Genomic DNA, 26899 nt, shown 5'->3' on the forward strand with positions numbered 1-26899 from the left:
ACAGAGAAACCCTGTCTCAAAAAACAAAAAAAAAAAAAAAAAAATGATGATAAATATCCAAAACCCACCAAATGACCAAAAATCACCCACCTCTTGGGAGTGTGGGTGTTGTGTTCTCTAGACCGCTCCCCGTTGTCTGGAGGCAACAGTATCTCCAAGGCACCCTGAGAAAACCGAGACAATGGTCACGTTATGGAAAAACTAGTTGTAACAGTTGTTGTCCAGTCTCAGAGCTGTTCCCATGCAGGAGGACTAGCATATACATCACCTGTCTTGTAATTTTTTTTCTTGGTTTATTTCTTTATTATCAAAATTTTCAGGAGGTCTCCCCGATCAAACCTGATCTCTACTAACGTTGAAGGAATCCACAGCCTTTCATTTCCTGTGGAAACAAAAGCATAACCTCGTTTTCTGAATTCCATTTTAAAGTTAAGACATCCCTAAAGTATCTAGGCTGGTTTAATTCAGCAGTCCCTGTTACAATCCTATGTCTCTCAGCAGCTATTGTTCTCTCATTAGCATTCAAAAAATTCAAAGTCAACACAACACCAGACAGGATCCATAGACTCCCTGTGTATTTCCCGTCTTTACATGGCTTTTTTCCTTTATATTACTTCACTCTCTCTTTAAAGACTGTACTATTTTCAAACTATTTATTTTTTCCTATGACCATCTATACCCATTTTCTTTTCTTTCTTAAGCACCTACGCACATTTTCAAACTAATTAGAGTTGTAACTGTAACCTAATGAGAGTTTTGTATTTTTTTCCTGTCTGGACCTGCTTTACTGTGTACCTGTAGTGTTCTCTGACCATATGAGCCCAACCTTAAACTCACTGCTCGACTTTGCACTAACAGCTGGCTCCACCCAACTTGGGTCTGTGAGAGCCGAGCTTTATGCCCTGCAGGCCTGACCAAGAGTTGAGTTTAACTGGGAGCTGCATTTAATCACCTCAGCTCTAAGAAGTTGGTGCCCACATTATGGTGGGTATTTTTACTTAGCTGTTGTTTCTGGTTAACACGCCAGCTGCTCAAGTGCTTGCTGTACAGGTCACCGTACACTACGAGCACCAGGCTACTAGGAAGCCATGTTGGTTTCTTTTTTTTTTTTTTCCAGCTTTCCCAGGCCCTATGTAAAAATACATGCCCTATGTTTGGGTGCCATTTATAGTTGGGGTTTTCTTTGGGCCACCAACTAGCTCCCTAATAAAGACATAGAGACTTACTATTAATTATGAATGCTCAGCCTTAGCTTAGGCTTGTTTCTTGCTAGCTTTTTTTTAAACTTAAATTAACCCATTTCTATTAATCTATGTGCTGCCCAGAAGCTCGTTTACCTCATCTATGTACTGTCCATCCTGCTTTTTTGCTTCCTCCATGTCTGGCTGGCTGGCCGGCCCCCAGCTGGGGTCTTCCTCTCTGCCTGCCAGCACCATCTATCCTTCCCCTGCCCAACTATTGGCCATTCAGCTTTTTATTAGACCAATCAGGTGCCTTAGGCAGGCAAGGTAAGACAGCAACACATCTTTACATAATTAAACAAATACAGCATAAGCAAAAGTAACATATCTTTACAGAGTTAAACAAGCACTCTATCCCACAACAAGTCACCACTGAATTCTCAGTTTCGTTCATCTTTAGTATTAGGCATTTTTGTAAATAGTAAGTGAATGGTTCCCACCTCCCAGTCTACTCCAATGGATTTTCTCTGTTTCCCGCTTCCAGTTTCTGCTGAGATCATTCACTACTGCTAACTATGAAGCAAGGGTGCATACAGTTGTATTAATGTATCCATTCTGCTTTCATCATGCACTGGAGTTCATCCACTTTTGAAATATTTACTAAGAAATATTTAGTTTATTATAAGTAATATGTAATCATGTTTTTAACACATGTTTTTCTATATTAAAATGATAAATGTAATATAGTATCTTAGATTTATTACATGAATTAATTCATGGCTGTGTATTTTAATTATTTTAGGATAAATTAAACAGTATACATTTAGAAAACTCTCCTAAAATATTTAAATTTAATATAATAGTGTTAATTTTACCTTACTTAATGAAAGATGGGGGTTAGCCCTGTGAAACATGCACAGTTCAAGCTGACATGGACAACATTTAGTTTTCTTATTCATGGATAAATAGGATTTCTCAAAGCACATATTATAGTACGACCCTGGGCAGGATGTTCCCTTTTTCCACCCTGTGCCTGGGCAAATGTGTCCTCTCTGCTGTGACACTAGGGACACCTTCCAACCCCCTGGGTATAGATTTTACTAATGGTCACCTACTTCCCACAGGAGACAAGTGCCTGTCAGAGATGCCCTATGACAGTGCCAGCTATGAGAAGGACGAGATGATGACATCCCATGTGATGGACCAGGCCATCAACAATGCCATCAACTACCTGGGGGCCGAGTCCCTGCGCCCGCTGGTGCAGACACCCCCTGGCAGCTCTGAGGTGGTGCCTGTCATCAGCTCCATGTACCAGCTGCACAAGCCCCCCGCAGATGGCCCCCCACGGTCCAACCATTCGGCGCAGGACAGCGCTGTGGAGAACTTGCTGCTGCTGTCCAAGGCCAAGTCTGTGTCATCGGAGCGGGAGGCCTCCCCGAGCAACAGCTGCCAAGACTCCACGGACACCGAGAGCAACGCAGAGGAGCAGCGCAGTGGCCTCATCTACCTGACCAACCACATCACCCCACATGTGCACAACGGGCTGGCCCTCAAGGAGGAGCAGCGGGCCTATGAGGTGCTGAGGGCGGCCTCAGAGAACTCGCAGGATGCCATCCGCGTCGTCAGCACGAGTGGCGAGCAGCTGAAGGTCTACAAGTGTGAACACTGCCGCGTGCTCTTCCTGGATCACGTCATGTACACCATCCACATGGGCTGCCATGGCTTCCGGGAGCCTTTTGAGTGTAACATGTGTGGTTATCACAGCCGGGACAGGTACGAGTTCTCATCCCATATCACCCGGGGAGAGCATCGCTACCACCTGAACTAAATCCAGCCAGGCCCCACAGAAGCACAAATACAGCTGCCTATGCCTCCCTCCTGGCAGCTGGACCCACAGTGGACAATGTTTGGTGTAGACTTGCAGGCAGCATTTGTCCCTTTGAGTTGTTGGTTGTTTGGGATTTGATTTGCGGTAGATGACGACAAGTTTTTAATGTTAGAGACAGGATTGCTTTGCATCGGGAGCATTCAGGACATCCACCCTTCTAGACGGTTTTGTTGATGGCTAGCTGAGATTTCTGTGACCAATGGCTTTCTGATCCAACGCACCCACCCACCCACCCACCCCAAAAAATACAGCCTGAATTTTCAGAGAATTGAATAAAAGAATTATCCAAGAAGGAGCAAGGTGAACCTTGCCCTAAGCAGAGTTTATGCCCAATGGATTCTCCAAATCCCCCAAAACACCATAGCCACTGGGGTGGGGCCATCTCAGGGAGCTCCGCAGGGTGGCACAGGACCAGACATAAGGCAGCTGGGGAGGAGCAAGAATGCAGCCGTGTGAAGACCAGGGCCAAAGACTGAACTTTGAAAGATGCTATTCAGTCATATACTGCATGGGAACATGGTGTCTGGATTAAGTTCTCCTCTGAGAAAGAAGGGAAGGGACTGGAGAGCCTGGCAGAGTCCTCTTCTGATCACACCCAGCCTCCTGGGGCTTGACCCCCAGTGAGATGAGCTCAGTGCTCCTGTGGGCACTTTGGGGTAGCCCTGTTCCTTCACCCCTCCCATGCCATTAATGTCCCAAAGCTCATCGTTACATTTTAGACTCCAATCCTGAAACTGAGAACTTAAACTTCTCATACTGTAAAAGTCCCCAGAAGCCAAAGCTTTCTTTCAAGCCCCACTCTCGGTTGTCTGGGTTTCTATTCCTCCCTGGACTGGTTGTACCTATCAGGACGTCTCCCACCAAAGTCCAACCATATCCCTTCATTCCAATTGAATCCCTGTTCTGATCATAGCTATGGGCCTGGCTATCTTAGTCAGATAAATATCTTTCCCTACTCACACTGTATGTTGTTTTCGTTTGAAAGCCTGTAAAATCATTATTCAGAATGACCATTTTTAGGATATATGAGCCCAGCATCTCAGTGGCTAAAACACAGAATATCCTTGCTTTATAAACAAAATTTTTTAAATATTCTGAAGCTTTTCGGCACAATACCAAGCAGCATGTGTTTTCACATAAACAGGCCAGGGACCATGCATCCTTTATCAGGTAGAGGTATTGGGATATTGGAATGTTTGGGGCCACAATGTGACCAGTGCAGGTTTCCCAGAGAGGAATGCCCACCAGATATCACAGGAAAGAGGCAGGTGAGGTGGTAGAGGTGAGATCTGGTCCAGCAAGACAGGAGTGCCACACTGAAGCTAAGTCAGTTAGCTGGAGATTCTCAACAGGATGGGCCTCTCTTAAGAGTCAGTATTAGGGTCATTACCCTCCACCACCTCAACGAAACAAAAGCATAGAACTGTCCATGTTTACAGCACTGTCTGTAAATCACAGAAAATCTGAGGTGATTCCAAAGAACTGGAGGGGAGACTGTCTATAGCAGTTCCTAGGGTAAAGCAGGGGTTCTTAGTCACAGCCCTCCTGACACATGGGGCTCATCATCACTGGTGGGGACTGTTCTCGGAATTGCAGCTTACTTAGCAGTATCCCCGGCGTCCAGTTGATGCCAGGAGCATCCTAGTTGATATCCAAAACTATCTCCCAGGTGTTCCATGGGGGCAAACCACGGATCTAAATCTTAAACTGGTGGAAAGTGTGGGAAAACAAAAAGCCCTTGAAGCCTTTCCTGGTCAGCTGCTTCCAGCTGCGCTTGTTTCTTTGGAAAGTGGGTGAATTCTCTATGCGCATTTGAGAATACAGTTCCTCCAGAGCTTCCGAGTTCAGTTGCCAGAGTGAAGTTCGAGAAGGTATCACTCTTAAGTGTGGGTTTCTTTGCTCCCAGAACAATGTGGCATTTTGAAAGTGAAAATAAAATTGCAACTATAATGATTTACACTGAGTAAAGGGAGAATTTGAGGAACTAGAGCTGTGAAGAGCTTTTGTTCAATATGCAGTTACAGAGAAAGGCTGGCCTTACCCAAATTCATATACTCCAGATGACAACCTTCCAAGCCTCCAGTTTGCTGGCAGCTCCTGCTCACTCTTGTCCTTATCCAGGAGAGCCACAGGCTCAGCTGGTCCAAAGGAGATGGCTCCAAGCCCACCCCCACCCCTGCCACCAGCATTCAGATGTTAAAGCAGAACTGTAAATAGTGGCTTCAGGAGCTGTTTTCTAGAACGCTTTGCCCTCCCTCTCACTGCCTTTTTTAGCTGATATAAATGTCTATTTGCACACCTTTTGTTGTGGTTTTATATTGTAACAGCATTTTTTTGAAACTATTGTATTTAAGATAAGGTTTCATATTATGTCCACAAGTAATTAAATTATGTTTGAAGGTGGCTATATTCTGTATCCAAAGTTGATGATGTTTTTCTTTAGCTGGTAAAGTAGGGTTTTGCATGACCTCACTTTTTGTTCTGTGGTTTGTTCTGTTGTATGGTGTGTGTCTTCAGTATTGCTGTGTGACGACAAAGTGTGCTGAGACTCCATGCCTTCGTGTTGTCTTTTAAGTAGCCATCAGAGACAGGAGGGTTCCTAAGAGCAGGCTGACCTGTTAGTGACAGCTAGCAATCACCATTTCTCATTCCCTCTCCTCCCTATTACCCCAGCTTCCTGTCCCAGGTCCCTTCTGTGATTAATGTGTGTGTGTGTGTGTGTGTGTGTGTGTGTGTGTGTGTGTGTGTATGAGCATCACCGTGTTACCACTGCATTATCACCCAGGACATGTCCCAGCACCAGTTGCTTCAGATACCAGCACACTCTGTTTCCAATTTAGAATCAACCACATAATAAACGGTTAGAGTCTTCATTGAGAAGCAGAGGCACTTGCTATGGAGATGGGGAGGGGGGTTGTTTTATGCTTGTGTTATATTTTGCGCTCTTTTCTTCTTTTGTTTGTTTTTGACTCTTGTAACCTCATCTTGCCAAAACAAACTTGAAATGAACTGAATTTGTGTAGACATATCATGACGTATCATCTGTTTTTCTCTTCTTCAGTTCCAGCAATAAGAATGGATAAACTCTAAAACCCAAATCTCCCACATTTAACATCCAGGGTTTTTTTTCTTTCTTTCTTTTTTTTTTTTACTTTAAAGTGAGCCACAATTAGACTTGAGATGTACAGGCATCAAAAATCAAGAAGCACACGTGCATCTGGAGCGACAGCACTCACTGTGAACAAGTGTGACCAGATATTAATATGCAATATTGTTCCAAGTCCTTTCTAATACACTTTTTTCTACTGTTGTGTGTGGTGACTGTTGAGGTCAAATCTCCATGTACTGCTGCAGCTGCAGCCCTTTACTTCCTTGTTGGCAGGCGCATGCAGAGGCCTGTGCGACAACGGAGTCACCTCTGCAGCCCTGGCTCCATCGTGATGTTAAACACTCTCTGTCTAGCTGTGAACAAGTGATTTCCACTGGAAGCGTGGAGTATCCTTTTGTACACATTTTGTGCTTCTTCTGTAGTGAGAGAACAAATAAATTCTACAAACACTCTGTCTGACCTATCCAGTGAAGCCCATGCAAACATAAATGAAGCCCCGCCCATGCGGGAGGCTGCTGTAGAGACCAGGAGGTGAGAGTCACTGGTAAGCCTCCTGGAGCCCAGCGTCACGTGAAGGTAGCGTTAAAAGAGGGGCATCCAAACCCCGAGACAGAATGACAGCTCTCACGTCCCTTCCATTTGAAATAAGCACAAGAACCCTTCTCAGCCTGACTTTCTGGCCCTGTGGAGCAAGGCTTTCTTATTCATTCACCTGCTTCTCTTCTGAAGAGCTTGCTAGGAAACTGCTACAGGCTTCACTTCTAAGGAGCATGTAAATGCAAACACTGGACTCTATTTTTGGTGTGAGCCTGAAATCAGCATTGAGGGGTTGGGGAGCCAAGGCCCCTGACCCCATTTCCAGTGTTTCTCAGTCATATTTTCAATCAGCATAAAATGATATAGATGTCGTGACTCCCTGGTTGAATCCTCCCTGCATTCTTCAAACCTCTTCAGATTCTCATGACACAAAATTCTGTGCACTGGGGGGATATGGTTCAGCTGGTAGAGTGCTCCCCTAGCATGCACAAAATCTTGGGGTTCAGTCCCCATAAACTGGATGTGGTGACACATACCTATACTCCCAGTATTCTGGAGGTAGAGGCAGGAGGATCGGAAGTTGAAGGTGTTCTTTGACTCCATAGGGATTAAAGGGAGCCTTTGATACCTAACACCCTGTTTCATAAAAAGAAAGAAACAAAAAAACTTTGGCTCTTTCTGCATGTTGCCTTTTCCCATGGCTTCAACTAAGACACAGAGCTAGGAGCAAAAGAGATACAGCATTGAGCAATTAGTGAGACTCAGAGGAAGTTCTCAGACAACCAAAGTGGGAACTCCATGTTCCTCCATCATTCTGGAAACTTCTGGCTCTTCCTCTGCACCAGAATCTAAAGCAGCAAGCAGCTGGCACAGACCCATGCAGAGGTGGGGTCAAATGTTGATGTTGCCACATACATCCTCCTCTTGTGTCTTTTCCCAGGCCACTCTCCTCCACCCAGCACACATACCACCTCTCATGAAACCAAAAGGGATTCCCATGGCCCCTGGACCAGCACCCAATCCCTTTGGCTTCTCTTGTCCACTAGTAACCCCCGGCCCTTAGCAAAACAGTTCTGGGATTAGCACACAAGAGGCCCGGCTCCAAATTCATCAACCACAGCCCTGCTGGGTATCAAGACTCCCATGTGTCCTAGAACTGGTCTCTCAGAAGCATCTCAGATACCACCCTATCCACCTCCCTGTATTGTTCAGTTGCAGCTCCTAGGGGTCACTTACTGAACATTCTGGAGCTGGAGGAATTCATAGGACAATCCACCTTTCCCCAGCCATGAGGTATGGGGCCAGCCCTCCAGCATGCTAAGCAGATAACCAGTCAATCCTAGTTCACTGAGGACCAGTTATAGCCTTGACTCTCCTGAGCCTGGATCCACAGTTGTCTGGATAGAGGAACAATGTCTCCCCACATGGGTTTGAAGCAGCTTAGACACAGAAAGAACCAGGTGAGAAATCAAAATGTCTATTCTGCTACTCACAAAAAGCCAGGCATCAAATTGTGACCATCCTTCAAGAGCAGGCAGGATGGGAGACCCACGTAGCCTACCCTCGGCACCTCAGCATTCCCCTAGTGGAGAGCTTTGCTTGTGTGTCTGACAGGGACAGAAGGCCACGTGCCAGCTGTCATGGGTTCCCCCAACAATTCTGTGTAAAACAATCTGGTCTCTGTGACTGTCCTCCTGCCCCCTGAGTCTGCTTACTGCAGTCCGACCTTTAGAGGGTTTCCAAAGTGATTTGTGAAAATGGGGACCTGACCAAGTTACTGTCCCTACCCATAGATCATTAGTGATTCTGCTCAAGTTTCAACATGGAATATGGTTTCCTCAGCCGGAAAGCTGAGGTGGGCTTTTTCTTAGAAGGCATCCCTCTGGGCATGCCCCCAAGAGCATGGTCTGGTCGTTAAGAACAGGATTCAGGAGGCAACCGAGCCTGTGTTTGAATGTCTGCACTTCAGGCTAAAGGTGTGTGACAGTGGACACATGGCCTAGGCTTTCTGAGGCGCCTTTCCTCATCACTGAAGGCTGCGGGGTTGTGAGGCTCAAGTCATTAGTATCTGACAAAATGTGAGAAATGGGCTGGGTCATTCAAATATTCCTACTTTGTCTGACATTTATATACACTGTCCTCTCCCTCTTATTTTATTTCATCTCCATGACAACCAGGCAAGCCAGCAGTCCATCTGTATCTCCATCTCAGAGACCAGATAGCTGTAGTCAGGAAGCAGCAAGCCTCTCCTCCCTTGGAACCCCTGCCGCACTGATAAGTTCTCATTACCCCAGTCTTCACAGTTGCCCTAGGAGGTACAGGGTCATGTCCTACTGGACAGATGAAAGACAACAGACCAGGGCTCACCTGAGAGCTCAATTCTTACAGAAAGAAGGTGCTGGGCAGAGGCAGATACGGCTGTAGGCCCTGGCCCTGACCCTGGCCCCTTCTCCACCTGGCTCCTGCTTCATCTGGGATGTTCCTTTTAGGAAAAATGGGTAAAAATCTGATGCTCTTGAGCCACAGTGCCACTCCCAGAGAGGGAGGAGAACACCTGTATCTAGAAACGTGCCTTCAAAGCAGCCCTCAGCCTGGTCCTCACCATATTCGCCCCAGGTTACATGTTACATCTATTTCTCGGTCTTGCCCTCACTGAGTCACTATCCCTGAGACCTGCCCCAGAGCAACAGGGCAAGTGGCATAGGGCCGGGATCCTGACTCACAGAGCCGACAGCAGGAAAGAACATGGGCAGAGGCAGAAATAGCCAGGTCTTGTTGAATTATGACAGCTGTGGATCATCTCTAGACTCCAGTGCACGGGGGTGTGTCTGGGCAGCACTGCCCACCCCAGACTGTAATGGAGGCTGTGAACGGTGCTGGGGATGTTCCTATGGAATAGAAAACAGCTCTGGGACTGGGGAGAGGAACAGAAAGAGGAGGCAAAGGAAATGAAAATAATCATCCATGAAGGAAGGAAAGCCAGCTGAGCAGGCATCCCCAGTTTTCATCTTAAAAAAAAAGAGAGAGACCAAATTATAAATTACAGGTCTGAAGAAGAGCAAATGGGGAATGCAGCAGCTGAGGAAGCTCTGACCCAGATGTCTAGGATGCCCCAAATGACACTGAAGGTAGATAGTGTATAGGAAGAGATCGTGTGGGCAGAGATATAGGCTCCAACCTCAAGAAGGCACCTAACAGAGAAGACAAGGGCTCCAGCAACATGGTACCAACTCTCAGCTGGTGCCAAGTTCGCGGCCAGATTTAAAAAAAAAAAAAAGAGAGAGAGAGCCTCACTGGATGTGGATGTCTCCTGGCTTTTTCTGCTTTTGACAGGCCAAAAGCAGGAGTGAAGTAGACATCCTTTGACCTCTGACTCCCTCTCCAACGACTACAGACTCTGCAAGTGTCTGGGGAGAGGGCTGCTTCTGGCAGGATGCTTCAAGCTCCACCTCAAAGAACAAGTCGGATAGGCCCTTGTACAGCCATGAGCCCCTGGCCTGTGCTTCCTTTATCAGCAGGCACGTGGCCAAGGACAGAGCATGTAGGCCCTGGAGACTAGTGAATCGGCACCAAGGGAAGCAGATGTGCCTACCATGGTCCCCAGGCACGACCGGGAACCAGCCATGAGGGGAGGAAATTTGCATAATAGGGATAATTTGGTACCAAAACTGTCCCCTGAAGTAAACTGCATGGATCTCAGTATAGTTCACAAATTTCACTTCTTCTTTCCCATGTTTTCTCAAACTAACTAGATATGAGGTAGAGTGCGTGACTTGTCCAAAGGTTTAGGGGTGTTGTTTTATCTTTACTGTTATCTAACTTCAGGAGTCAGTACCAGGCCTTTTCTCTCTCCACTCTGCCACTCCCTTGTGCCCAAAGTGAGCTTTTGGCACTCCCTCGGTCCCTCCCATGCATATGCCAAGTGGGGACACCCAAATGCTCTTACCTTGGGCACAAGCATGCAATATTCCAGACCCACAAACAGCATTAGTGGTCATTTGCCTCTTTGCTGTATACTTGACCAATGCTACCTTACTCTGCTGCTTCCCGAGAGCCTGCCTGAGCTTCCTCATTGACATTATCCCTGTGGCTGTCTGTGGGCAGAGGGTGGACCAGTCCCAGAGTAAGAAGGGTGTGTGGTTTCAGGGCTCCCCAGTTTCATTCCCCTTTCAGGCCTCCTCCTTTCATGGTACCACCCTCATCCCCACCCACAGATGGGGTACAGCCCTTCTCTAGCCCTTCCAGGGACTCCCTACTGCCCCCATAAATTCCCACTTCTGCAAGCATCATAAGCTAGTTTTTAATACTAATTTTATAACACCTCACAGGAAGGCAGTTGTGCATTTATATCCACTGATACTATTACCAAATTTTGAGGTGACAGATATTCTAAAGCATTTATAGATCTGTTCAGATGCTAGCAAAAAGAAAGACTACCCTGAGACACATTCCCTAAGCCAGCAACAAGAAGGCTAGATTGTGTTAAAACTGCCCCCCACCACATACATACCCCTAAGCAGCCACTGTGTTTTATATCAAAATCTGTGAGAGGAGAGTCATAAACCTACACTCTCTACAGATAATAAGGACAGGGCAATGTGAGGCATGCATAGCCTGGGACAGGAGGTTAGACTTTGAGAGCTTGCATCTCTTCCAGGTTGGTTGGTCCCAAAAGCAGACCATCAAGTGGCCTTGATGATTGATCAGCACACAAAGACACTTCAGCTCCTCACTAAAATGAAAGCCTTTCATGTTGCTCCTGCTGATTTAGCTTGTGACTGTGGATGCAAATGAGTTCAAATGGGCTTGTCTTGCCTCCATTTTTTAAACATTTAATTTAATTTAGAATATCACAGAATACAAAAGTAAAGCAGACCTTCTTATGAGTTCAACCTCACAATCTCAGGGACCATGAAGTGCAAGGTGGCTCTTCTGCAGGTAAAACCCATTCTCTCCATCATGACAGTCCTGTTCCCAAGCCATCTCTTCAGATGTCTACTAAACCACACCTAATTCCCACACAGTCTCACTACAAGAGCTCTGCTTGACCCCCTACTTTTCCCACACTGCACTGGCTGCTAAAACAGAAGTCACAGCACCCAGTGTTTTAAGCTTCCTCAAGACCCAGTCTGTTTCTAAGTAAGTTGGAGTTTGAGCATTCCTGGTACTGGGTGTTAAGTGCTGGACTCTCCCCATCAGACTGTGAGGTTAGAGGGAGGGAGCTGAGCTGGTTGCAGGCTTCCCAGACACCCACTTCATAATAATGGTATCTAGTGATGTGGGTCCTCCCAGTGTCCTGGACTCCCTGGCTCCAAGATGGGTCCTGCATAAGGTGATGATCTGGACCCTAGCTCCTGACTTTTCTTTTGGAAGCTCCTTCTCATCTTTGGAGAGGGGTGAATACAGCAGCACTCGCCCTGGAATCTCCAGAAGAGGCCTCTCCTTGTCCTGGCGTTCAGGCTTTCATCCAAGGACTCATCCTGAAGTGGGCAGTGGCCTGGCATGAGAAAAGCAGAGAGAAGGGCCATGAGGCAGAGCAGCCCCTTGAAAATAAGAAGCTAGGTATTGGAGCAGTAGGTATAGGGGAGCAGCTGTAACTCAAGGATTGGGACTTTGGCTTTCTAACTTAAGCAATTGTTATTCCTACCAGAGTACAGTGGTATAATGAGGTCCTATAGCATGGGTGAGTTTCCTCCCACTGACTCTGAACAGCCCAGCAGGCTGTTGACATCTCAGGACCCAAGGCCAGTGATGGAGATGCAAGAGGACAACAGATCAATGTCAAAGTTTTGCCAATGACTGCAGGCTGAGTTAGGTGTTCAGAATCAGCTTCAACACTGCACAGACAGAAGCCAGCAACCAGTCAGAATCCATAGACCAAGTGCATCTCAGCCAACTTTTGAAAAACAGGCAGCAAAAAGAATGAATAATGGAGGCATAGAAGATAATCAAAACCAGAGGTGCCAAATAGAAAGGAAGACAAAAAGAAAAAGGAACAAATAAAGGGCATAATAAGGAAATAGTGGCATATATAGGAAATGCTAATCAACCTATATCAACAATCATGTTAAGTGCCAGTAAACAAAACTTCAATTAAAACACAGACACTAGCTGGGCACAGTGGCATATGCTTTTAATCCCAGCACTTGAGAGGCAGAGGCACGTGCATCTCTGTGAGTTTAAGGCCAACCTGGTCTAGAGTGAGTTTCAGGACAGCTAGAGCTACATAGTGAGGCCCTGTCTCAAAATAATAATAATAATAATAATAATAATAATAATAATAATAATAATATTAATATTAAATAAATAAAAGACACTATTAGAATAAATACCAACTAAGACTTGTCTACAGATTGTCCATAGGACCTTCGCTTTAGACATAACATACAGGTTAAAAGTTAAAAAAAAAAAAAAAAAAAAGGAGGAGAAGGAAGAAGGAAGGAAGGAAGGAAGGAAGGAAGGAAGGAAGGAAGGAAGGAAGGAAGGAAGGAAGGAAGGAAGGAAGGAAGGAAAAGATTTTTGATTGAATAAAAGTATGGAGTATACACTGCTCCCAGAAGCCATCAATTGTTACATGAAAATCCCAGTGCCAGGAGTAGGGTTCTTCTCTATGAATTGCTAGGGAGGCCCCAAAGGCCCCCAAAAAACAATATAGGTTAATCCCATTGCTTTTGATTACCCACAAGAACTAGACGGTAAGACCCTATTGCTAAAGACATAACATAATTTGTCTATAGGACACAGAGGTATTAAGGGAGAACTCGGGTGACAGCTTCCTCCCTGTGGGCTATTTTCATAGTGCTGGAGGGTACTATATAGAATGTTAGGTAAGAAAAGTCACCAATGGTTTTACCCAGCTGTGGACCCATGTGCTGCAAAACCAACCTGCCAAGCAAGATGTGCCAACTGAATAGTAACATGATTGTTACGGTGATAACCAATTATTTTCTGGTTGGATTTGAGGCCTCCTCCACTAGAGGGGGTAGATGCCTGGTCAACAGCCAATGGCTAGGGAGGTCATAGGCCCTAGTGAAGAACTAGTAAAGAACTTGTATTTTACCAAATGGATGTGTTTATATCCACAGATTTTGTTTATACCTACAGAGTAGTGCTGCTTTCAGTCTCAATCAGAGACTTCATTTTGCAGTGGGTGGAAATAAAGGCAGAAATTCATTACTGGTCAAACCACTAGAAATTATTGACTGTTGCGTTCTGGGCCTTAAATGGAACATCTAAATCACCCCTCAGTGAACACCCTAGAAGAGGAGGCACAAAGAGAACCCGAGGATGGAGAGAAGTGCCATGGAACTCTCTTCTGGAATGACGGGCCTGTTGCACCCACAAACTTACAGAAGCTGTGCTAAACCTGCACAAGACCTGCTCCTGACTGGGCCCCTCAACCTAACATTTTGGGGCTGGGAGAGCCTCCTCAGGCCCCATCTCTCCCTGAGGAGCCATAGGCAATTAATGATTGCTAGGAGAGGGGAGTCACGTTCCGCAGTGGGGACATAATCCCCACCCATGTCTCTGCGAGCAACGCTAATGAAATGCAGTGGCTCCTGCACACAGAACAAGGACATGAAAACAGGAGAAGAGGGGCTTGTTGGGAAGACAGGGTTTGGAGAGTGAGGACAGGAGGATAATGAGGGAAATATGATCAAAGTACGTATTATATTTATATGTATATAGTTGTGAATAAATGATAAAAAGGGGAATGTTCAAAAAAATTTTAAAGAAAATTGTTGACCTTAAACTAATAAAAGCCTATACATCAGAACATCAGAAGCTGCAGAACATCACAGAAATGTATTAGACCTTTGAGGACAGAGTTAATTCAGCCCCATCATGTTAGCATGCTCATTTTTGCTGTACCTTCTATTTGTTATTAAAAGCATGAACTCTCAAAAAGAGAGAAAGAAGTAAGATGTTAATTTGAAAACATAAATGGAAAGCTGGAGTCACTACGGTAATGTCATACAGAGCTGACTCCAGAGTAAAGCCAGTTATTGGGAGTTAGGAGGAGCATCACATAATGAACAAACAGTCAGCACTCCTAGAAAATCTAACAATCCTGAACATCTATATGCCTAGCAACAGAGCCTCAAAACACACAACAGAAAACAAAATGCAAAAACTATTTCTTATGTCTTCTATAAAAAGTATAGGCCAGCAAGATGGAGGGAACTACTTAATAGAAGAGAACAGCTCTTGAAAGTTGTCCTTTCACACACACACACACACACACACACACACACACACACACATATACACAAGAAACAAAGAAAGTAAATGTAATCTTCAAATTCTCTCTCTCTCTCTCTCTCTCTCTCTCTCTCTCTCTCTCTCTCTCTCTCTCTCTCTCTCTCTGTTTTTCAAGACAGGGTTTCTTTTGTGTAGCCTTGGCTGTCCTGGAACTCACTCTGTAGACCAGGCTGGCCTTGAACCCACAGAGATAGATCTGCCCGTCTCTGCCTCCTGAGTACTGGGATTAAAGGTGTGTGCCACCACTGCCAGCTCAAATCTTTTCCTTAAAAAGAAGTGACAGATTCAGAAGCCTGGAAATCACTAAGGATGTACTTAATCTGAAAAATAAGAATGACTTGGACAAAGAAAGATAGTGAGGAAATTTTAGGCAGAGGGGCCTGTGCGGCTTGGACCTGGACTACTATGCTCAAGTAAGCCAAGTCGTAAGCCTGGAGTGGGTATGCTTGCCAGGCCTGCTGGCCTCAGTGGTACTGAGCAAGACCAGAAGAGGCAACTACTGCTCAGCTGCAGAAGCATCTCTCAGCATTCCAGCCAAAGATAAGGCCCTGGCCTGTACCGCAGCTGCTGGCCTGTACCGCAGCTGCTGGGCTGTTCTGGGTGGCACAGCCCCTGGAGTAAGGGTGGAAATGGGTGTGATCCCTGATTTCAGGTAGTGAAACTAAGGCCAGGGAAGAAGAGTGCCTTGGTCAAGGTCACAGGGAGTCACCCTTAAGCCACATTTCCTAAAGCTCATAACGCACAATACAAAAAAGAGGAATGAGGCCAAAAGTCTAAGGAAAAGTCGTGCACTCTTGTCCCCTCGTGGGGATCCACAATGTCTCTGTGAAAGCCTGAGGAAAATGGACTATGACTTACTTAATGCAGCTTTCCTCAAATGTATTTAGTCTGAAAAGTCCCTATGACAGTTTTTAAATGTTTTCAACATGCATGTCACTGCAGGCAGGAAACAATTTAGGTAAACAGGGCCTTAGAGGAAGAGCCGTGATCCATGACAGACCCACTGCAGGCTGACCCTATCTTCCAAGTCTGGCATAGTCCTACACTACTGCCCTCAGGACGTGAAGGTCCTCAGCATGGCTGCTCCCTTCCAGGAGCACCAGGCCCTGAATCAACAATGAAGACAGGCTCTGTTCACAGAATGGCTTGACCAGTGTTGGGGTAAGGCCAGGTGACCCTTAACCTACTCTATCTGTGGGCTACTTGGCATCTCTGTTCTCAAGAGGTTGAAGACATAATTGTCTCCTGCTTTCTGGGGCCCATTTGTCAACCCATAGTGAGAAAGCTGGGATAATTCAAAGCTGAGATTATAGCCACTGGGAAGGCTCCTAAGGCTTTTTCTCTTTATGACAGGGAATAAGAGGCAGAGCAACCTATGACTGCTGCCTATATCTGGGCTGGACACTGAAACTGAAGACCTGACCTAGGGACTGACTAGCTTAAAACAGATGAAGTTCTAAATATCTGAGCTGACCACAAGAAGCACCAACATATCATTGCTACATATGTTTTCTATTCTACACTTAGACATGTCCCTAGACATGCTTACAGATGAGAATAAAAAAGAAAGAGAAACACTAGCATTTGTTGAGTTGCACCAGGCTAGAACCTATCTATAATGATTTATTGTGCCCACTTACAAATGCAGACTGCTAAGGCTCAGATGGGACAAGTTATTTTCCCAAAATAGGCATCCTTGATTGGCAGTATAATGTCCTTTACAGTAACCAAAAAGAAAAACAAAAAACCAAAAACCAGTATATCAGCACTGAGGTGGTATAAGGTATTAATGATATCTCTAGAGTTACTTTTTTTTTTTTTTTTTTTTTTTTTTTGGTTTTTCGAGACAGGGTTTCTCTGTGTAGCTTTGCGCCTTTCCTGGGACTCACTTGGTAGCCCAGGCTGGCCTCGAACTCACAGAGATCCGCCTGGCTCTGCCTCCCGAGTGCTGGGATTAAAGGCGTGCGCCACCACCGCCCGGCTAGAGTTACTTTTAATTAGAGGAGAAAGAGTATCATTTGAGTTAATCAATTTCCTGTTTTCCAGTTTACACTCCTTAAACATGATGCCTCTCGTTAGGATTCAGGTTTAGTTGTGAAAATATGCAGACTCTCCAACATAGAATTAATTATTTCGAATCACGAATCCTCAAAACTGTTTCACTTGGGTGGTGCCAAGCCTACTTACAATACTGTGTGTGAGGAAGTTGCAGCAGGTGAGAACAGACTGTTCTGGCGAAACAAAAACATGGTAAAGAACTATGGCTGTGTTTCTGCATGAGAAGCAATGCCCCAACGTACCTGTGACATGAGATTGGGTGACATGCTCAATGCTGTGTGTCTGAGTTCTAACAGATGAAGGAGGAAATGTTCTGAGAAGCAAAGGTGGACATGCTGATTGTTTTTCTTTTTTTTCTTCCAACTTGACACAAACTGGAGTTATCTGGGAAGAGGGCACCTCAATTAATGGAATGCCTCCATCAGGTTGGCCTGAAAGCAAGTCTATGGGGCATTTTCTTGATTAATGGGTTGATGTGAGAGGGCCTCAATCGACTGTGGATGGTAGCATCCCTGGGCATGTGGTCCTGGATTAGCTTTTTTAAAAAAGGGATCTGCGTTAGCCACAGAGACCAAGCCAGTGAGTAATGCTCCTCCATGGCCATTACTTCGGTCCCTGCCTCCAGATTCCTTCTTTGAGTTCTTGCCCTAACTTCTCTTAACAATCGCCTGTGGTGAGGATGTGTAAGCCAAATAAACCCTTTCCTCTCCTCAAGCTGCTTTTAGTCCTGACACTTGTCATAGCAACAGAAAGCAAAATAACACTGATTGTTCAGATGGAGTAGATGCTGTATTTGGGGTGGAAAAACAACACAGGAAAACTTCAATGGTTCTGTACTTGTCAGACCATAGTGACTATTTTAGTATCAAATGATACACAGCATAAGATGTCAAGAATTCATCTTCCTGGGTGAAGTGAGGTTCAGAAATTTAAGGAGAATTTCTTTGAGAGATCCTGCGATAAATCACACAAACCTTTTATCTACCCTTAGGATAAAGTTAGTCATCTCCTGCACATGACAACACACTGTAAAAATCACACAAATAAAAGTGACCATTTCAGAAGAGCCAGTAAAGAGCAGTCTGAAAGTTCCCAGCACAGGTGTGACAAATGTCTGAGGCCTAATCTGACCCTTATACACTTACTTTATATACGTACTAGAAGGTCACTCTGTGCCCCATCAATCGGTACAAGAATTATGTGCCAACACAAGTCAAAACATGCTTTAGTTTTCAAAGTTGCATGGGACTAAAGCCCTCCAGAATTCTTCCCTGTATCCTGTAAGGAATTACACTTTTCAACTTCACACAGAATAAAATTGCTATAAGTGTTTACTAAGTCATGTCCTAGAATCAGTTTTTCTGTTATTTTTAATATAATGTAATAAAAGGTGTGGCTGCGGGGCTGGAGAGATGGCTCAGAGGTTAAGAGCACTGGCTGTTTTTCCAGAGGTCCTGAGTTCAATTCCCAGCAACCACATGGTGGCTCACAACCATCTGTAATGAGGTCTGGTGCCCTCTTCTGGCCTGAAGGGACACATGCAAGCAGAACACTGTATACTATGTATATTTATTTATATAAATAAATCTTTAAAAAAAAAGTGTGGCTGCAAACAAAATCACACCCAATCCTAGACAGATTTTGCCCTAATAGCCAGGATGAGAAAAAGCCAGCTGCCGGACCACTGCCGGCAGTGGTCACACAGCCTTTCTCAGCGCCCTGCCTTCCTTACACAGCCTCGCCCAGGGATGAACCTGCCCTCTTATTATCTGAAGGATCCGAACCCTTCCCTGTGGACACTGATGCAGTCACAGCAGGAACATTTGCAAGGGACAGGCCCAGAGAGAACTGTAACATTTTCGTGGCAATGATGACAATAACTCATGACAAGGGAGTTATTACACCTTGTTCCTCAGAGTGAAGAGGATCACACCTGAGCTCCCCCATGCAGTGGAAGCCACACCTTTCACCACCCCGAGGACTCAGTGGGCAGCCTGACACATGATAATGTCAGCAGGATTGTGTTAAGCATCAAAGGGGGGGAGGTGAAAGATTCTCACCCTAACGATTAGTCACTAGTACATGCAAGGTACATACATGCCCCTTGGGGGTGTTCTGAGGCCACAGAAAGATAAAATACAAAGAGCCTAGAAACTCATGCCTGGCAGAAGCAAACAGCAATCCTATTTCTTGACTACATGCTGGAAGATATGGATGCTATCCATCCAACCACTGTAACATGGGATGCCAGAATGACAGGAAAGAATATTTATTTCCTTCCCACATAGAGATTCTGTTATAACAATGCTGTGCCACAGACACAAACCATCTGTGGCTATTTAAACTTAATTAAAATTAATTAGAACAGAAAATTCAGCCTCTTGGTTGCAAACATTCTGGGTATTCAATAAGCTGGATTTGGCCAGGGCTCTGGCTGCCATCCACACTGGATCACACAAACAAGGAGCGCTCCCATCCATGCAGCAAGCTCTGTGAGGCAATGCTGACAGGTAGCTATTTGCCTTGCTCCTTGGGGTTCCCCAGTGTCTATCACAGTGCGTGGTGCAGGAGGTACCTGTACCTGTAAAGCCTGAGTTTCCTCCCGGAAACTGAGTTTCCATGCCCTCTCAGTGAGATTCCCAGCAAGCCATCCTGGGCTACTGCGTGCTTCCTAAGGGATACCTGCACTGTTCAAAGACTGCAGCAACTTGTGTGGTTTGTGAACAGACCCTTCACTTGGCCTGGGAGGAAAATGGCATTCACTTAAGGCCCTGTGCTTTTGTCAGGGTGTTCACCCTGATCCAGTTCAAAGTGCTGATGATGGAGGTGGCCCTGCGACAGCTCAGAGTGCTGCACTCCCTGGAAGTCTGAGCCCTGGTGGGTTCCTGTGACCTCCAGCCCCTCCCATAAGCTAGCAACCTGCAAAACAGAAACTCTCATGGGCAGCAGGCAGAGGGTGGGATCTCCAGAAATAGGGAAGAACGGGCTACACCCTCCTGGCCAGTTCTTGCAGGATCATCCTCCTCCCAGGAGAGAAAGAGGAAAAGAAGGCAAATCACTTTCCACTTGCTTCTGCTTCTCCTACATAAACTGCTTGCCTAATTTCCTCTGCAGCTAGAGAAATGTTCCTTGTGAAAGCCACTATTTCCACACATTCAAACTCTGTGGACTCCACCGGCCTCCCAGAGGCATTTGCATTTCCAGTCTCCCTCTGTCCCAGAAGCTTCAGCTGTCCCGTCAGCTCTGCTAGAAGACAAAAATCAAGAGCAAGTCACACTGACTTCAATCAGCAGGTCCTTCACAGAGCATTCTGGCTCCACTGGGCTACAGAGGTGGGCAGGAAGGGGCTCTAGAAGGTTCCATCTTAAGGCTCAAGACTACAACATCCTGCATCCCCGAATGGCGCCGGTTTCTCGGGGTCCTGCAGCAAAGGAATTTGAGAAAGTCAAACCAATCTAGTTACTCAGACCGCATCAGTAAAGCCTGCTCTCTAACCCAAGCCTGTGCCTCAAGAGCCCGTGGGCTGCAGAGAGCACCCATGTAGCTAATGAGACCCTTGCTTCTTTCATGGGTAAAAGCACACCAAATACACTCTGGCTACAGGAAAACAGGACCCTTCCACCTCTTGAGGTGTGAAGGAAGTGCTCATGAAACATCCGGCAGGTAAGGCAGTCTTGTCGAGCATCATCATGAGTGAAGTTTGTCTGTGTGCTGAGGACTGTGACGACAGAGAAACCTTGAACTTGTGTTTGCTGAATTAGCTGGCTACTCCCTCCTTCCCAAATCTCCACAATCCCTTTGTGTCCCCTTGACCTGGAAGAGAACAGTTCACTTGGACCGGATTCAAAGCACTTTTCACATTTATAGAAACAACCTCAGGAAAAGCACCCCAGCTGGAAATCTCACACGCAGTAAATACAAGGCGCGTGGTGTTAGGGATGGCACCTGGGCTTTGAACATGTGCTCTGCATCATCAGCATTGAAGCAGTCCTCCTGCCTCAGCCCACCAAGACACTGCAGTTACAGGCCTGTGCCACCAGGCACTAAAAGTTTGCCAAAATGAAATTGAATGTAAAAGCTAGATGGAAACCTGTGATCTTAAGATCTAAGTAGAAAATACAATTAGGCCCTGTATGGTGGCACACACCTTTAGTCCCAGCACTTGGGAGGGAGAGGCAGACGGATCTCTATGAGTTTTTGGCCAGCTAGAGCTCCTTAGTGAGACCTTGTTTCTAAAAGAAAAAATAAAATAAAATCAGAGGGGATAATAGGCCAAAGGTAACATAACAGGGATACTCCAGGTTAAAGTTTTAAGTGGGGATGAGGAGAATGGAGGAGATGAGAGAAGGATGTATGAAGAAACCTTATGAAAGTCCACTAGTTTGTAAACTAATTAAAGAATATACTGTAAAAAGATTTTCCATTATAAAAACATATTCAAGGAATACATAACCACCAAACCAGCTCTACAGAGAATATTGGAAGGAAAACTTTAGTTCAATAAACCCACCTCACCATCAAGTAAAAACATTACCAAGCTGAATGTGGTAGTGCATACCTTTAATCCCAGCACTTGGGAAGCAGAGAAAGGTTGATCTCTGAGTTCAAGACCAGCATGGTCTACAAAGAGGTTCTAGGACAGCTAGGGATACATAGAAACCCTGTCTAAAAAGATAAAAAGACAGTACCTTAGAGTAAAGGAATGGAAAAGGGAATTCCAAGCAAATAGAACTAAGAAACGGCTTTCTAATATTTGACAGAATGACTTCAGACCAAATCTAGTCAGATAAGGAGGGCCAAGTCACACTCATTAAAGGAAAGATCAACTAAGATGCTACTACAGTTCTGAACCCAGAAATCTGTATTGCTCTCAACTTTCGTTTCTTGTTGATGTGAATAGTGGTTAATGCCGACTCTCATGTCTCATCAAAGTGCCACGGATAAGTAACTCAGGCTCAGCTGTGGATGGATCCTATATTAGCCTCCTCCATCCAAGGCTCGGGGACCATCACAAAAGAGTGGGCAGAAAGAATGTAAGAGCTGATGGGTGAGGAGAGCTGTGAAATTTTGGCTTCTGGACATGCCATGGCTGCCAAACACATCAACTCACAGCAGCTATGGTTTCCTGTGCAAGACCTACACAAAATCAAGCCAGTAAAAATTCCAACATGATAAGGGACCCCTGGCAGGGGGGTCAGGGTCCGTCCTTGGTGCACAAGAGGGCTTTTTGGAGCCCAGTGCCTATGGTTAGACACCTTATACAGCCTTGGTGCAGGGGGAGGGGCTTGGACCTGCCTCAACTGACACTCCATGAGAGGCCTTGCCTTGGAGGTGGGAATGGGGAGCAAGTTGGGGGGAAGGCTGGAGGGCTGAGGAGGGAGGAGAGGGGCATCTGTGGTTGGTATGTAAAATGAATAGAAAATTACTTAATAATAAAAAAAATTCCCAGCATGAATGAGGGCAACACCCCGGACGTCCCACATTAGCAGAGGCGCTATTAGCAGTTGATGGCTGCCGAAGTGGGAGCACCTACAGACATGACCCACACCCATTTGCATTTGGACAGCACTGAGTGGATTCAGGAGCTATCAAAATATAACAGTAACAAAAAGGAGTACATGAAGCTGAGAGGATGATGGGGTGAAGGCCACCAGGGGGAGCAGGAGAGAGGTAACGGTGGATGCATCTAATCAAAATGTATTATTTAAATGTATAGAATTTTGAAAGGATACAATTATTTTTTAAACTTATTTGAGTTTTAAAGCGTCTAAACTCACTGTTAAAATACGAAGAAATCCCCAAACCTGAGATTTTTAGCAAATCAATGAGCAGAAATGCTCTAACATCTGAGCTGGAATTCCTTGCGAGGGTACCAAACTCAAAACTTTTTCCCACAAAAGGATTCACTCCATAGCCTTGGCCGCGCCGCGGAAAAAATCTGAGAGGCGCTCGCCCCCTGGTGGCAACGACAGGCAAGACCAGGAAGCCGATTTCACTGAGCACCGGTTTCCCCAGAACCTTAAAGGTTGGGAGAGCGCAGTGTCCACCAGACAGTTAGGGGCCGGCACAGGGTTACCCCTTGGTAAAAGTGTTCTTGTCAGCGTCCTTTACTTGTGGGTTGATTTTGAAATTACCTTAAGAACTCAACAATTGTGTCTACTGAAACCAATTCTTGTATAAACTCTTAATGCTAGGCGGCCAAGGGGACACTCCGAAGCCCAGAGCCCTCTTGCTGCCCCAAATCTCGGCAGCCCTGACCTCTTCCGGTCAGAATTGGTGGAGCCTGCCTAGAGCAAAAACTTAGCTCAGTCCTTCTCAGAGCTCATCACACTGCTGCCACTGGCAAGCTCCACCAACCCGTGAATGAGAATGACAGGAGATGACAAGATGTTAACAGATCTGGGCTCCAATTCCAAACGAGCACATCCTAACTCAGGTGAGCTGTCAGAGGACTCCATCGCTCCTCTGTGACGGTAGAATAGCCTCTCTAGTCTCCAGGGTGGCCTTAGGGGAAGGTGAAGTGCAATGGTGTAGGAAATCACAGCCTGGTGCACAGAATGCCTTCCGAAGAGGTAGCTCCCTTCCAGAAATCCTTCAAATGCATCCTCCCCGACACTCTCAGCACTGTTTAGAGTCTGCCATACAGTTATGAAAATTAACTTCACCGTGAACAGACTCAGAGAGTTATGAGGAAGACAAACTTCCACTCGGAGTATCTGGTACAAACCCATCTGCTGTAAGCATTTCTTTATGTCTCGAAACAAAGTGCTACCCCATGAGAAAGCTTCATTTATTCATGATGGCTCTTGTGCATTTTTGAACAGGCACCTAAATTTACACTAATTATTCAACTCTGTTCTTACCAGTTGTTTGTAAGCTAGAAAACCCCCAAACATCCATTAAAATAAAAATGGATTTAAAAAAAACTGTGATATACTCCTATCATGGATACTATTCATGAGAAAAATGAACAAACTACTATACATGCACCAACATAGTGAGTAATTACATTCCCTTCCCTTGATGAATCAGTAAGAGTAGCCAGGCAGTGGTGGTGCACACATTTAATCCCGGCACTGGGACGCAGAGGCAGGCAGATCTCTGTGAGTTCAAGGCCAGCCTGGTCTACAATGTGAGCTCCAGGACAGCCAAAGCTACAGAGAATCCATGTCTTGAAAAATAAAATTTAAAAAAAGAGAGAGAGAGAGAGTATAGTGTGAGACTCTATTTATGAGAATTTTAGCAGATGCAAACTAGTATTATGTTAAAAAGCAGTTCGGTAGTTACCTGGCGTTGCCTTGGGGTCGGGAGCAGTGGGTAGGAGGAATTACAAAAGAACACAAAGGCACATTCAGAGTTAAGACGCGTACTGTGGTGATGTAATTGTTAGCTTGACTGGATTGAGAATCACTGAGGAGATTAATGAGGAACACCTCTTGGTGCATCTGTGAGGACATGTCAGGAATATAACAAAGAGGGGTCAGCCTTCCCTCAATGGTGGATGGATAGGCTGGGCCAGGCTGGAATAAAGGGGGGAAAGAGAAGTCCACTACTTGTCATTCTTTCTCTCTGCTTCCTGGCCATCACACGACAACCTGCTCTTTCCTCCGTGGCCTCATTCCCACAACAGACCTCTGAAACTTTTATCAAAATAAATCTTTCCTGCTCAGGTATCCGGTCACAGTAACAGATAATCTGATTATTATGTATGTGAATGAGAATTAAAAAAATAAATAAATAAATAAATAAACTGTGTCTGTCTGCAAAGGCTAGTGACTGGTTAACACATAAATGGTATGAAGACGGTTGAACTGTTGCTGTTTAAAGAACCCAGTGACAATTTTCTCTAGGGGATCTTTAGCCTGCTAAATAGCCATTCCCTGCTCTCCTCTGTGTTGGACCAAACATCCTGACAGACTTTTTTTATTTGTTTTTTTAGACTGTATTAATAGAACCATAGATTCCCAGCATTCAAATGGTTAAGAGTATTGTCAGTTAGTGTTCTCTTCATGGTCTATAGCAGAGTTCTCCCCACCTTGCTATAAGCCCCCTACCTGATATACCCATTAACGTATTGAAAAGTGTCTTGATATGTGGCTTTCTTTGTTCCATTATTATAAAAAGTTCATGAAGTTGCTGCCTCGTTAGAAAATGGTATTTGGGGGATCTAACTCTATGTTCTCAGGCCATGGTCACTCATATTTGCCTCCAGAATAAACCCTATCTTTTATTCATTTAAGGTAAGACTATTTCTTCCCTTGACTGTGTATACATCTATTAAAGGTAATTTAATTGTACATTCTATTTTATCTTAATAAAGCTGTTTTAAGAAGTCTGGGGTTAAATTATTTTGAAACTTTCATTTAGGAAGTAAGAATGCTGGATTCCTTGGCAGCCATCATGAGTGATTCACACGATACCATTGTGCTATGGCCTGAAGGACTCATACTGGATTTATTTATAGTTTAATTTTTCAAAATTTATGTGGATATATCTGTAAGAATTTATGCCATACACTGCAGGTGCCCAGAGACCACCCAACACAGGGGCTAGGAACCAAACCCAGATCCTCCCAAAGGGCAGCACGCACGCTTACCATGAAACCATCACTCCGCCCTCTTGTTGGCTTTGTAAAGTGGTGTTTTCTCTATAGCCCTTATAAACTACATACATTAAGGGACAGCATTTCATAAAAGAAGCATATCAGAGAAGTGCTATCTATGGCTAGATTACCAAACTTGGGAGAGTTCCAGCAAATCTTTGAGTAATATACTTTAACTTCGACCTCTTCTTAATCTATCTGCTGTACAGGTTGCAATAAGTACACGTCTTAATATTACTGCTCAATAAACCACAAATCATCAAGTTGGCAAGTATCATGGCCTTGTAAGGGAATCTGGGTTAGGCTCATCACCATTGCTCTTTTGACTGGGCAACAATGTCAGATATATGTTTAGACTAACGTATTTTTTTTAAATGAAATTACTGACTCTACTATGAAGAGACTCATTCATTCAAAAGAGAATTGTGAACTCCATCCAGTGGTGAGCACTGGATCGCCTAGGCAACGCCTGACAAGAATGGTGCAGAGGAGATTATGTGGTACAACTGAAGGAATACAACAGAGCCTTTGAAATCAATTATACACTAGGATTAAGTTTTTCCAAGGTACTAGCGTGGCTAGGAAAACAGTTTTCCATTTCTTTGTATACAGTGCTAGGGTAGACAGTGTGCATTTTTCCACTCTAATTTAGACAAGTTGAGAGGAATAAATAATGAAGCACTGGCATACTTTTTTTGCATCAACTATGCTTATCCATTAAAATAGATTTATCTGCATCATTTCCCTTAAATTGTAATAATGCCCTCGTTTTACAGCAATTTTTGATATTCTGTGAAATTATGTTCACAGATGCTTATCATGCATTGGGGGTTGTGTGGTTGCTCTGGGTCAGAAGCATGCACACAGCCAAGACATTTCTCACAGGCGTAAGAGCTCACAGAAATCTGTACCCAAACTTGGAGGAAATAGAATTTATCCACTTCTGTAGTCACAGATGTAATGTTATGCATATATGTTGCTTGCTCAAATATCCCTTTGTAAAATGGGTTTCTGAACATTCAATTTCTTAAAATGCAGATGAAATCCATATTTGCATCACAGCTACTTTTTAAAGCAGGTTTGATTGCTTTACTCAATTTGGAGTTGGATGAATGACTCTTTGCTATGGATTCTGATTCTGAGGTTTACTTGAAATACAATATTATCTATGTGCAAAACATGGAAACTTTTAACCTGTTTTTAAAAAAGATTCATCTTCAGTTTGGTCAACCTTTTTCAGCCCTGTTTTCTATATGAAATGT

General features: G+C 44.8%; 2 protein-coding genes across 44 annotated transcripts in view; one reads left to right on the top strand and one right to left on the bottom strand.

The window, feature by feature from the left end:
* Ikzf1 (IKAROS family zinc finger 1) overlaps window positions 1-5541 on the top strand; it is a 96117-nt gene extending 90576 nt beyond the window's left edge. For all 32 annotated transcript variants that reach the window (XM_076545999.1, XM_076546001.1, XM_076545996.1 and 29 more), the window contains one exon: window positions 2306-5541. In XM_076545999.1, coding sequence (XP_076402114.1) covers window positions 2306-3009 — 704 coding nt within the window. In that variant the 3' untranslated portion in view covers window positions 3010-5541. The remainder of the gene's footprint in view (window positions 1-2305) is intronic.
* Fignl1 (fidgetin like 1) overlaps window positions 1-26899 on the bottom strand; it is a 46511-nt gene that overhangs the window by 5872 nt on the left and 13740 nt on the right. For 11 of the 12 annotated variants that reach the window (XR_013042764.1, XR_013042766.1, XR_013042769.1 and 8 more), the window contains 2 exons: window positions 269-382; window positions 91-164 (listed from right to left, as the gene is read on the bottom strand). The gene's annotated coding sequence lies outside the window, so the exon portion shown is untranslated. Of the gene's footprint in view, window positions 1-90; window positions 165-268; window positions 383-2304; window positions 12213-26899 lie in introns of those variants that run through there. The other variant, XR_013042771.1, reaches the window with a different exon arrangement.

Source organism: Peromyscus maniculatus, chromosome 10, assembly GCF_049852395.1.
Source record: "Peromyscus maniculatus bairdii isolate BWxNUB_F1_BW_parent chromosome 10, HU_Pman_BW_mat_3.1, whole genome shotgun sequence".
NCBI lineage: Eukaryota > Metazoa > Chordata > Mammalia > Rodentia > Cricetidae > Peromyscus > Peromyscus maniculatus.